General features: G+C 41.7%; 1 protein-coding gene across 6 annotated transcripts in view; it reads left to right on the forward strand.

Annotated features, from left to right (window-relative positions):
* SORT1 (sortilin 1) overlaps nucleotides 1–12,104 on the forward strand; it is a 72,737-nt gene extending 60,633 nt beyond the window's left edge. For 3 of the 6 annotated variants that reach the window (XM_051993148.1, XM_051993150.1, XM_051993149.1), the window contains exons 12-20: nucleotides 337–439; nucleotides 726–894; nucleotides 1,570–1,760; nucleotides 3,071–3,260; nucleotides 4,499–4,615; nucleotides 5,085–5,205; nucleotides 6,830–6,936; nucleotides 7,341–7,464; nucleotides 7,684–12,104. In XM_051993148.1, the coding sequence (XP_051849108.1) occupies nucleotides 337–439; nucleotides 726–894; nucleotides 1,570–1,760; nucleotides 3,071–3,260; nucleotides 4,499–4,615; nucleotides 5,085–5,205; nucleotides 6,830–6,936; nucleotides 7,341–7,464; nucleotides 7,684–7,698 (1,137 nt within the window). In that variant the 3' untranslated portion in view covers nucleotides 7,699–12,104. The remainder of the gene's footprint in view (nucleotides 1–336; nucleotides 440–725; nucleotides 895–1,569; nucleotides 1,761–3,070; nucleotides 3,261–4,498; nucleotides 4,616–5,084; nucleotides 5,206–6,829; nucleotides 6,937–7,340; nucleotides 7,465–7,683) is intronic. The other 3 variants (XM_051993151.1, XM_051993152.1, XM_051993153.1) reach the window with 1 other exon arrangement.
* Nucleotides 12,105–12,701: the final 597 nt, after the last annotated feature.

Consider the following 12,701-nt stretch of genomic DNA (forward strand, 5'->3'; position numbering starts at 1 on the left):
CGGTCTGAGGTGTCCAGTAGACTGGAGATGTGAGACTGGAGGTCGGCAGAGAGGATGGACATGATGCCTGTGGTTTCATCGCAGCTGAAAAGGGTCCCAGACCTTCAAGTCTCATGTCACACTGCCTCCTGGGAACTGCTTCAGGAGATTAATTATTTCCTGGTTCCATTATTGTTCTCATTTTGTATATAGGCCTAAAATAGCAAATTATATGCTTCTGAATGAGGGATATTTTATTGAAGGTGAAGTGAAATTCAAAGTTTTGTTGAAAAAAGCTATTGAAACAGGATAATACTTCTATCTCAACTGAAACCTCTTCTTCTGATTTGTTTACAGTGCAGTCTCCACATCCATTCCTCCTACAGTATTTCCCAGAAGCTGAATGTTCCAATGGCACCCCTGTCAGAGCCCAATGCTGTGGGCATAGTCATCGCTCATGGTAAGGAGGCAGCTACTGGTACTGCACTCAGCAGTCTTCTAGGTTACTTTCTTCTTTGCATTTCCTTGAGAAATACAGCTCGTGAGAGTGCTTTTCGCCATATTCTAACAAAAACAGTTTGTCGAGAACCTGGCCAGAGATTGCCATGCTTTTCTATCTGTACCCACCTCTTAAATAGTCCTTTCTGAGAAAAGATCAGACGAAATTCATTCAGAACTGCTGGCAATAGGACCCTTTCTGTTCCCTCCCTGACTGTGCTCACGAGAAGGGGTGGATTGTGTTGCAGGTAGTGTGGGAGATGCCATCTCCGTGATGATCCCGGATGTTTACATCACCGATGATGGGGGCTACTCCTGGACCAAGATGCTGGAGGGACCTCACTATTACACCATCCTGGATTCGGGGGGCCTGATCGTGGCCATTGAGCACAGCCGCCATCCTATCAATGTGATTAAGTATGCATGAGCTCCACTCCACTCACACTGTCCCCGGACAGGGCGGATATGGGGATGGTGCCCAATCTGGAGGCGGGAGGGCACAGGAGGGCACAGTCTGGCTAAAGTCGGACTTCAGAGCCTGCAGAACATCAGGGAGGGCTCCTTGAAGGCGCTGCCAGCATATCAACTCTGAATAAAAGTCATTGCTTGTCTTTTCTTCCTTGCCCCTTCCAGAAGTTTTTAACTAAGAGTTTTTACCACTTTCTTCAACATCCTTACCCTTCTGCCTCAAGATGTTATGAAGCTATTCAGGCAATCTAAATTAAAAATAAATGTTCTAAGTGCTAAGTTATGATGAAATAATTTATATTTGTTTTTGGAGCCCATCCTTACCTTAGGCCATAGCTACCTGCCCTCACTCTCCCTTTTTCATTAAGAGAATTTTTCTGGACCTTTTTCACTCTAACCTTCCTTGTAGAGTAATCACTGAATGAACCCCCTGTTCCTCTCCCATTAACTGTGGGCAAGAAGAGTGAAGTTGGCAGACAAATAAGCCTCTGCCCAGCTTGAGCTGCTTCCCCCAATTTGGGGCCTGCCCGCCTAAGGTGGCTCCTTATTGTCACCCATCTGTACTGGATTCTGTTGTTAATGTTTCAGAACCTCCATTATAACTCTCAATTAATGTATGTTTAGGTTCTCCACGGATGAAGGACAGTGCTGGAACAAATACTCATTTTCCAAAGAACCCATTTATTTCACTGGCCTTGCATCCGAGCCTGGAGCTAAGTCCATGAATATCAGTATTTGGGGTTTCACGGAATCTTTCTTGTCCCAGAAATGGGTTTCCTACACCATCGATTTTAAAGACATCCTTGTCAGGAACTGTGAGTGTTTCCTGTCTCTTCCCTGTCTAGTCAGTCCACTTGGCCAGGGGGAGGGAGTTGGGGTGGGGAGGAACAAGTAACTAGTAGGGGCTAACCTTTGAGGAGAAAAAAGTTATCTGAGTCTCCAAGCAGTGTTTTCTCAAAACCAAAATGGAAAAAAGTTTCAGAGTTAATTATTAGCATGTCAGGAGAAATTGCTGCTTTGCTTTGTGAGCTTTTCAGAAGTTTGTGTGATTGTCATAGATAGACATGTGAGAAGAGATTCTGAATATTTCAGTCATTTTCATAGAGAGCTTTGATTTAGTTGCTCTGTCCACAGGACGGACTCCAGGACAGGAGCTTGGCGGGCTTGAAGCTTCCTGATTTGGGAACATATTTAGATCAGCCTCCAAGGGCTGCATCTTCAGGCAAGTGTCCCAGTAGGTGACAGGAGGGCTTCAAGAAGGAACCGGACTGATAAGTGATGTGGATTGTTGGCAGGGGATGAGACAGCTTGTTTGATAGCTGGTAGTCAAGGAAGATTATCAGATTCTAAGCCTGACCATTGATAAGAGATTTTTTTATCCAGTCTCTCAGAATCCGAGGTCAGTGATTGCACAGAGGCCCAAGACTCTAGTTTGATTGTTGCTTAAAGATTGATTTAGCATCTATGAGTCATTCTGCTCTAAATTCATTAAATAGTCTGTGGGAGGTGACTTAGAAGCTTTTCCTAGAATAGATAGCTAAAATGTGACCATCCTACAAAAGCATTTATGTTAAATTGGTGCTAGATTAGCAGTTTCATGTACAAGATGATCATACTAATCCACTGTCATCAGGACATGGCCTTTGGAGTTGTTGTTCTAGTAGTGGCCACAGATTATTCTGAGCCTTGGATTGTCTCTTCCCAATTCACAATCTGCAGCACACATTTGCAAAGTGATTGGCCAAGATTAGAGATGTGAACCATGAACATAGCCAAGCTCCTCCTCTGTACTCCTAACTCTCTCTGCTTGGAAGCTGACATATACTAGGGTTGGACTCATAGTCTTTGCCTTATTTATACTTGGTTTTAACAACCAAATCACTGCCCCTGAAGTGAAAAGAGAATTAATTCTGCACTTCAGGGGCTTAGCCCACATTGGGGGCACAGATATGGACAGTTTGCAAATAAATGGAAGTCTGGTGAAACAAATGGAGACTCCAGATTTTTCAAAGGGTTCTGTTTTCACCCCCGAAGAAAAGCTGAGTTTCTCCCATTCCCCCTTCTGATGCTCTACATCACAAGGTTCTATCACTTCCTTCCCAACTTTCTTCTGTCTTTCCCTCAGGTGAAGAGAAGGACTATACCATCTGGCTGGCTCACTCTACAGACCCTGGAGACCATGATGATGGATGTATCTTGGGCTACAAAGAGGAGTACCTGCGCCTGCGGAAGTCCTCGGTCTGTCACAATGGTCGAGACTACATGGTGACCAAACAGCCGTCCGTCTGCACCTGCACCCTAGAGGATTTTCTCTGGTAGACATAGCCTTGTCTCTGTCTGGCCAGCCTTTCCCCTTTCTGGCATGCAATCCAAGGAGGGGTCGCTTCCCCTTTGCTGCCTCTGATTTAATAGATCTATTTGTATCTGAGAAAATGTAAATATTTTTTCCAGTGTTTGTGTATCTTTCCCAAAGTAGGCGAGTTGCTATTTGTAGAGCAGATGCCTCATAGACACAGGAAATGGAGAGACAGAGGAAGTAAGATGTTTCCATCAACTGAGTGAGGTTGAGGCAGGGCCAGGAACTTCATTCAGTAATTCTGGCTTGGAAAAAGTGAAAAGAGAACAAAACCAAAAATCTGTAGAAAATACCAGGGGAAAAATACCTAGGAAAATGGGCCTGTGGCGCCTGAGCTTCAGGGGGAACAGGTAGAGCCAGAGGTGATGAAAGCCTCCTGCAAGTTAAGGACAGCATTTCGACAGCCCTGACTAAGCTCCCTGCCCTTCCAGGCTGTCACTGGGCGGGCATTTCTTTCCTTCCGTGCAGGTGCCATTGACTACATAGACTGATTTCTACTCAACTTGGAAATAGTTTCACTGTTTTCTTTTTCCATAGACTTACTTATAAATGCCACCCAGATAATTACCAAAGGGACTGAAGATTCATTTTTGTTGTTTTAATTAACAGTGCTAAAAATACTTTTTCTGAAATATTTTCTTGGAAACCTAAAAGTTCCAGCCATGCCGTTGGAAGGAAAAGGTTTTCCTCAAAAAATGTGATCATAGAAATGTGAGAAAACAGTCAATATTCTGCTTTAAAACACCAGTGCGCCCCTTAATGAAGATTTCCTGCTTAACCTTGTTTCTTGTGTGGGTATTCCATTAGCCCATTATAATTCAGAATTGCCAGACTTAGTCCCTGTGTCCTTGTTGACCTTGTAAGAAATCTTGCCAGCTCACTTTGAGGAGCTAAAGTGATGGCTGTTGTATCTTGGTGCCTCTCATATCCATTCCAGTCATTTTTTCTAAAGAGGCTGAAAGTTTCCTTTTTGTTTTTTTTTTTTTAAGGGAAAAAAAAAAAACTTCCTAAGGGATTGAAGATGTTTTCCCATATTCTTCTTCTAGAGAAACAGGAATAGAGTTTTGTTACTTTCTCTTGCTTCCCTCCCCCCTCCCCGTTAAACAAACAAACAAACAAACAACTGTTCCATTGTTGACTGTTTATTCCTTTCCATAGAACTTTGGATGGCGCTCTTATTTATTCTGTCCCTTACAGTGATTTTGGCTACTTTCGTCCAGAAAATGATTCCAAGTGTGTGGAACAACCCGAATTGAAGGGCCACGATCTTGAGTTCTGTCTATATGGGAGAGAAGAACATTTGACAACAAAAGGGTAAAGTGGATGCATCCAGAATGGATGATTTGCATTTCAAAGTAAAAGGTACTAAGATTAAACCCATAATCTTAGTTTCATTTTACACCTGTTCTAACAGCCAAATGACCCACCCCTGAAGTGAAGAGCCCTTGTCATCCACACAACAGTTTCGAATTTTTTTAAAGCTCCCTAGCCCAGGAGAGGCCTACATTCCTTTGGCTTTTTCTGGTATTAGGTATTTTCCCCAGGGGAACATGTCTTTGGCGCAGGCAGGTGAGCAAAGAACAGTCCAGAATTCTAGTTCTTCATGGGCTTCAAAGTGAGAAGTTCTAGCTAGGACACTGTGGGGATGCTAAAACCAAAGGGTTATATGGGACCTTAAAATTTTGGGGTGGTTGCTAAGGGTTTAACTTCCCCTGAATGAGTAAGAGCACCAGGAACACACCCTTCATTTCTTTCTGTCAGAGCTCCTCTTTGGAAATTTCAGGTACCGGAAAATTCCTGGAGACAAATGTCAAGGGGGGATGAGTCCAGACCGCCAGGAAAAAGACTTGAAAAAGAAGTGTACGAGCAGTTACTTGAGTCCAGACAAGCAGGTACCAATGGAGGTACTATCTCCTCCTTAGAAGGTCAGCCGTCAGAAGGTCCCACTGGGTTGGGAGTGCTCTTTAACTGGGCATTCTGCCCAGCAACTAAACAGCTAGATTGCAAAACACATTGAATGTGTATTGCAGTGGGGGGGAGGGGGGTGGGGGGGAGGGTAGAGCATTAGAACTGAAAGCGCAGAGATTAGTGAATTTACAGAACTCATTTGGGAAAAAGGAAGGCCCAAGAAGCTGGGGTCATAGAGGATCAAGTTACAAGGCAAAAGTTGCTGTCGAGAGGCTATGCATAGAATGAACTGGATCAATTTACAGGTCCGATTAGTTTAGAACTGTAAATTTTCAGAGGAATTCTTTGACTGCAGATCGTGGAACACTGAGAAGGATCAGGTAATATAAAACCAGACAAAGCATTATGATAACTGAGAAGGCAGGGAAATGGGTGGCGACGAGGGACAAGACTCCCATCCACAGGGAAAGCTTGTCCTTGAATCACCTAATGTGCAGGTAGAAAATCAACATTCCCAACCAGGTACTACGATATGAAGAAGTTACAGAACAATACACAGTGAGAGAAGATGAAATCGGTTCCTATGTAAGACATCACTGGTATTCCTAGTTCCCAAGTATAGAATTCCTAGCCTCAATTCTGTAGTTGAACTCCCTCATTTTACCCATGAAGCAATATCAAGAAGTTAAAAAGTCTTGTCCAATGTTACATTGATTGAAAATAATACCATTAATAATATCTGGTATCTGTTTACCACGAGATAGGATAGGGGAACATTGCAGCTGTTTAGACTGGTAGGGCACTAGCACCTTGATGGTGGAGCCAGGATTCAGACTGGGGTCCTCAACCTTGAGCTCTCTCCTGTGTCTACTCCCCAGTGAGACTCCAAGTGACACTCCGTTATGATGTAGTCCCAAGTCACACCTACTTCCATGGCATCACTTCTTTGACTTCACCACTTTTAAAATTTTTTTTATTATAGCTTTTTATTTATAAGATATATGCATGGGTAATTTTTCAGCAGTGACTCTTACAAAACCTTCTGTTCCAACTTTTCCTCTTCTTCCCCCCACTCCCTCCCCTAGATGGCAGGTAGTTCAATACATATTAAATATGTCAAAGTATATGTTAAATATATGTATACATATGCTGCATGAGAAAAATCGGACTCAGAAATAAGGTAAAAATAACCTGAGAAGGAATCAAAAATGCAGGCGGACAAAAACAGAGGGATTGGAAATGCTGTGTTATGATTCACACTCATTTCCCAGAGTTAATTCATTGGGTGTAGCTGGTATTGAACTAATGGAACTGATCTGGTTCATCTCATTGTTGAAGAGAGCCATTCTGACTTCACTACTTGAGGCCACTGTGCCAACAACCCGGAAGCTGACAGTAATACGTCTTATCTGGCTGCAGCTTGACCTAAGATATTGTCATCTTGCACGTTGCAGCTGCTGAGTCTGTGGGACAGTAGGGAATGTCTCTTCTCTTCAGCCCAGTTTTAGTAACCGGGAGCACACTTTACAAAAGGAAAGAGGGAGACGTGTCTGATTGTTTGAATCTGCTGAAGAATATTCGTGATTATTAAAAGCATTTGTATGTTTTCTGTTTACCAAGAAATCTTCATCAAATTCTACTCCAATTATCCTGGCCATTGTGGGATTGATGTTGATCACAATCATAGCTGGAGTTCTCATTGTAAAGAAATACGTCTGTGGGGGCAGGTAAGGACTGTGGAGCAAAGAAAAGATGCTGATTCAAATGGGAAAAATAGCCAGAATATGGCTGATTGGCCATGAATAACCTGAGTGCATCCTTGAAATCAACACATATAGAGGGATCTTGTTGAAGAATCACAGCCAAATCTTTTTGTGATTTGTTCTGTTGAAGTATTATCAATCAAGAATTGGTTAAGCACGTATAGTGTTCCAGGCAACGTGCTGGCCAGTGAGGATATGGAGATATAAATGAAACTCTCAGCCCTCTGAGAGTTTACATTCTAAGCACCTGAAAAATAGGTCCAAAATCAGTGATGGAGGTGGATTGTGTTTCCTCTATGTTTGACCCATGACTTAAGGAATCGTGTCCCTACCTCAGCAGAACATTGACAGGGATTTTCTATTCGCAGGTTTTTGGTGCATAGATATTCAATTCTACAGCAGCATGCAGAAGCAAATGGTGTCGATGGAGTAGATAGTTTGGACACAGTCTCCCATAACAATAAAAATACTTACCATGATGACTCGGATGAGGTAAGGCAATCTCTTGCTTATCTCTTTAATGGGGCCATGGGAGAAATGAGCTGAGAGAGAGAGACAGGGTGGCTACCAAAACACCAAACGTGGCTTTTGCTCTCCTGTTGAGCACAATGGAATAAGCTGCAAACTGCTTAGTAGTGGCAAGACTTAGTGAACCCAGAAATTGAATGATTGCTCTCAAGACATGAAATCTCGCTTTCTCTTTTTCCTCAGGACCTGCTAGAATAGTTGTCTGAAGGAGTTGGGACAGACAGGCTCAAGTGCTGGTGATGAATCTGCATTGCTTCTCATGATGCCTGTTTCTCTGATGTGGGGAGCATCTTTCCCAATATGAGGAACCCAGCTCCATTTTTTTTGCTGCTTCCATCCAGACCCAAAGGACCTTCACAACAGAAAAGCAAGACAGGGATGGGAAACCCCTAAGACTCTTCAGGGTTCAATGCCTCTAAGAAAAGAAGTTCTTAAATAATTTCTTTTTATTTTAATTTGTCCTTCTGCTGAGTGTGGTAGGGATTTTCTTTTTTTTAAAAGGGAAATGAAATGGAGTTTGAAAGGAACGTTTCACTAATGCTATTATTGCTGTATTTTTACATGGTGCCTACCTCAGGGTAGCTGCCAGCTCTAGCATAAACTCTCACATTGTGCTCCATGCCGTCATTGAGCTTTTACATGAAGCAGCTGCGAGAATGAGGATGGAGGCTGCAAAGACTGACATGGGCCTAACAGGTTTTCTCCATCTGGGGACAAAGCTGATCCAAGAACAGCAGGCACTAGCTCGGCACACAACTCCCCCGGGATTTTACAGGGGCCATAGACCACAGTGGTTATTTCCCCCATTTTCATCAGGCAATACCCTTATTTGTTGCTCTCTGAGTTAAAACTGAGCCATGAGCTTCTGAATTACTAAATCAGGAAAACTTAAAAGGGAAATATTCTTAATTGGGGGGAGGGAGGGAATGGGATAGAAAGGGGTATATTAGATTTAGAATCAAGTACAGAAGAAATTATTGTTCCTTTTGAAGCATTTGTCAGACATGCTTTGTATTTTATGTGCATGCTAATGAACTTGCTGCAAAGTATGTATTTGATATGGTTGCTTGATTGGGTTAAATGATTTCTTCAAGAGCTAATTTTTTGAGTGAGCAGTGCAACCTCTGTAGGAGTAGGCATTGCTGTATTCCATTTCTTTCATTTTTGGCCCTTTGTACCTCACTGAACCATTCGGTTGAATTATAAAAAAAATCCTATTTTAGTTTCTTTTGAGTTGCTGTTTATCCATCCATCAAGTTAGAACCAAGATTTTCAAACTTACAGGCTTTAAAAAAAATGTATTCCTGGATTGCCCTTCTTCTCTCCGTTCCTTATTCTGCCAAGCAATTTGTTAGCTCAAAATTTTGGCTATACCCTTGCCCATCTGGAGCCTTGCTGCTTAGAAAACATCTTCCAGTCTAGAGGACAGAAGCTTTATGATACATTTAAAATTTGGGAGGGTAGGGGAACTCTTCATTTGACATTTTTTTCCACAATAATGAATTATGGAATTGGGGGTGAATTTTTTTCTCATATAAAGAAAAGTTGCAATCAGTTAAACTGATCATTTAAAATATTTGCTGTACGTGATACAGTATAATTAGTTCAGTTTATGTGTACTGTGCCGGTCACAGTTTCTCAATTTCCTCATTTTCTCCTTTAACCGTAATTTGGGATTTTTCTGTCCTTAAAAACTGCTGATTTACTGCTAGGCCACAATTGTGGTTAGGAAGTCGGTAAAAATTAAATGTGCCAAATTAACTTTTGTTGACATGTATGAACAGATGGCTAAATTCTCCATCATCGACATGGATTAACAACGGCAGGGTAAAAGTAGGGAAGAAAAAATTCAGGAAACTTTGCAACTGCAGTAAAGTACATGAGTCAGGATTGCTTAGGAAGAAAATGAAACAAAGTTATCAGTTTTTATAAAGGGAGCTAGCATATTTATGTTAAGGCTAGAGAGCACCAGGCTTTTTAAGTGAAAAGCAGTTTTTAAATAATTTTAATCTTAAGTCATTCCAAAAATATACCCTATCTCAAATTAAAATATTTTCAGCAATTCATCTCCTTCCTTTTCTTGCTTAAAACTGATGTTCAGAAAACTTATTTATATTACATTCCCCTTCTCATTATATATTAAATTAAGAACTGGCACTATCTTCCCTTTAATGTAAATGTTAGAAAATAGTAATACAGAATAATAACATATAATGAAAAAGTTTTAATATTTTTATTAGACAGTAATACTGTCCATTTTTACATTTTCATATGCAAAGCACTTACGAGGACATTCACATATCAAAGTCTACATTCCTAAAATATGTGTGCTCTTAGGATTATTCCCATTTTGTAGGTGATAAAATTGAAACATAGAATAATTTGCTAAAGATGACACCGCAGTTAGGGGCAAAACTTGTTGCTGTAGTCTTAAGATAACTTGGACGTTTTACTTCACAAAGTCCTAGGCTGAACATTTGTTGTTTTATCTTTAGCTTCAAATGACTATGGGTCTCTAGAAAAGGACTTGATAGTATTTCTTTTTGTGCCTGTGCAGAAAATAACCCAGTGATACATCATCATCCAATTTGTTCCTGCCATTCTGTTTTCTAATTAGCCCAGTGGGTTAGAGAACAACCTTAGTGAAAAGTAGGTCAAAGGTGCACTTCCCATATGTACTATTTAACTGCTCTTCTGCAGTTGCAACTTCAAGTCACTTTTGATGCTTTTGGACAGATGTGGGATTCTTGTGCAGGAGAGAGTTGGTCCTGTAGTAGAAGTTATTACTTACTACTTGTAGGACAAAAAGGAGCTTGAGATCTGTGACCTCCTGATGTGAATCAGTAGTGCTATCTTCCTTTCTAGACCTTGTGGTAGCGGGAGTTGTGACTTCTGAAACTTTCATTAATGGCATTTGCTGAAGAGAAGCTGGAAGTATGTAGGACTGACCCCCAAGATCAACTGAGTCCTTTAATCTTGGTAGAAAAGTTGCTCTCCCCCGAGAACTGGAAGCATTTGCTTCAAGCAGTCATTTAGGCCGGTACATGGAGACAGAGTTGAGGTTCAGAGATTTTAGAAAAGATTTTGGAGGAGTGGAATCCCTTGAAAGGAGTTCTGGGAGCATTGTCTTCTCTTGGGTGGCCAGAAGGGGCTCTTGGTCAGCTGGAGTGTCGTGGGACGTTGATTTATCTCCCGTCTCTCGCATCTTCCTAAGTTGGCCATTGACAGAGGTGAACTAGAAACTGTGTCAGTAAGAATGCTGCCCCATCCTGCTGTAGACACTAATCTGTACATCATGTTGTCCTCTGGTAGCTTTGGGCTGGAGGTCCTAGAAAAGTACAGGAAGCCTCCAGGCTTTCCTTCTTGGCCTAAGGACAGGCCGGACTAGCCCGGCCCCAGTCCTTTGTCACCCACATGGGGAGAGGCCATCTCATGTCCCGAGAACCTGACATAGCAATAAATCCGGTTGTTTAAGCAGATCTCCTGAACACCAGCACCTCCCTTCTTCAGTCGAGCAAGTGAACACATGTGCTTCTTCTCTGGAACAGAACCAAAGTTAAGATTTGCTGCGTCCGTCAGCACTTACATGGCTTGCTGTCCCATCCTGCCATTGTCTCCCCGGTAGCCAGCCAGCTCCAAGAGCCCGCCCTGTCCTAGGGAATTGATAGCCATACCTACAAGCGCTCCAGGGCTTTCTTCCCTGTGGAGGCGGACTGTCATAACAGGATCTTCTTGATTTCTCTTGCGTTAAAATGAAACTGTCAGAATTGAAATACTAACTTGGTATTATCCACAACTACTTTCTATGTTCATTCTTTCAAACTGGTATGTTCTTAATGGTCCTTGTTTCTACATAGGTCATAAAGCTGATCTCTACCTTTTATATATTATACACACATAAATGTGTATCTATATATTTGTGTGTGTATATATGTGTGTATACATATATATGGACATACAAACATATAAAAGCATGTATATTTTACATAATAGTGATTTATTGACATGCCCCAAGATTTTAATGAAACTTCCATCTTCGGTTTTTTGTCGTAACATGAACAGCTCCCTGGAAATTCAATCCACTTAGCTTCTTTGGAAAATCTAGGACGACTCTCCTGTTGTCCTAATGGATAGGAATGCCGAGGGTCTCCCTATGTCCAATACCTGTGCCTGTTCAGTGTCTCTTCCCAAGCAAGTGGGGATGCCAGTGCTTCCCCAACTGAGAGGCAGCTGCTTTTCTACTAAGGTGTAGGGTAGTACTGGAGATGGTGTCACTGCATGTACTCTCTTTTTCATTTTCTCTTCTCTCGGCACAGCCAATTGCATGTAGGGCAAATGATGTTCCAGTAACCCACGTCCGTTACACAATAAAGCCATCATGTGTGCACGTGAGCACACACACACACACACACACACACACACACACCCCAAGCTCTTCCATATTTAGTATCTTCCAAGAAAGGGTCAAAAAGATTGAAATGAAACTCAAATTTCTTTAGCATTATGTAAATAAATCTGGATGTGTTTAACTTTGTACTGGTATTTTTCTGTATATTTGCAATATTTGGGTTAGAATAAAACAGAATGGACTTTGTGTTACCCGATCTATGAGATGACTGGGCTACAGTTTGTTAAGATGGTCACTTTGTTAGTTTTCTCATCCTTAAAAAATGAAAAAACTGGCAGCCAGAAGAGAAGCTACCTAAAGAATCAAATCTTAGATCTATCTTGGATATATGGGAATGGGCATTTTCAGGGATTCCCTGGTTCTGGCTGGACAAAAGGAGCTTCCTTTAGCATTTTATTGATATCTGCGCACTGAGCCCTCTCCCCAAGCATTCTGTTTCCAGATTATGCTCTCCCTTCCAAGGGATGAAATTACAGCCACTTCTTTCTTTAGCTAGATATAATTATTAGCTACACCCTGTGTATGGTGACTAATCTTGGCCAAATTGTAAGGTGAATATGAGAGGACAAGGGCTCTGATGCTTCCACACCTTTCCCTACTCCGGAGTTCTTTGCCCAAAGGACCTCACTTTCACTTAAATGAGGGCTGAAGAACCAGCTAAGTTTGAGTGACACATCCAAGAGTGTTGGCATTTTTTTCTGAAGCCTTGAAGACAAGGTCCCTAAAGGTAGAATTCCGTATGATGGGGAAGATTTTCATGGTTGTGAGCCCTAGCTTTTTATATAAAACACAT

Source organism: Antechinus flavipes, chromosome 4 (genome assembly GCF_016432865.1).
Source record: "Antechinus flavipes isolate AdamAnt ecotype Samford, QLD, Australia chromosome 4, AdamAnt_v2, whole genome shotgun sequence".
NCBI classification, from domain to species: Eukaryota; Metazoa; Chordata; class Mammalia; order Dasyuromorphia; family Dasyuridae; genus Antechinus; species Antechinus flavipes.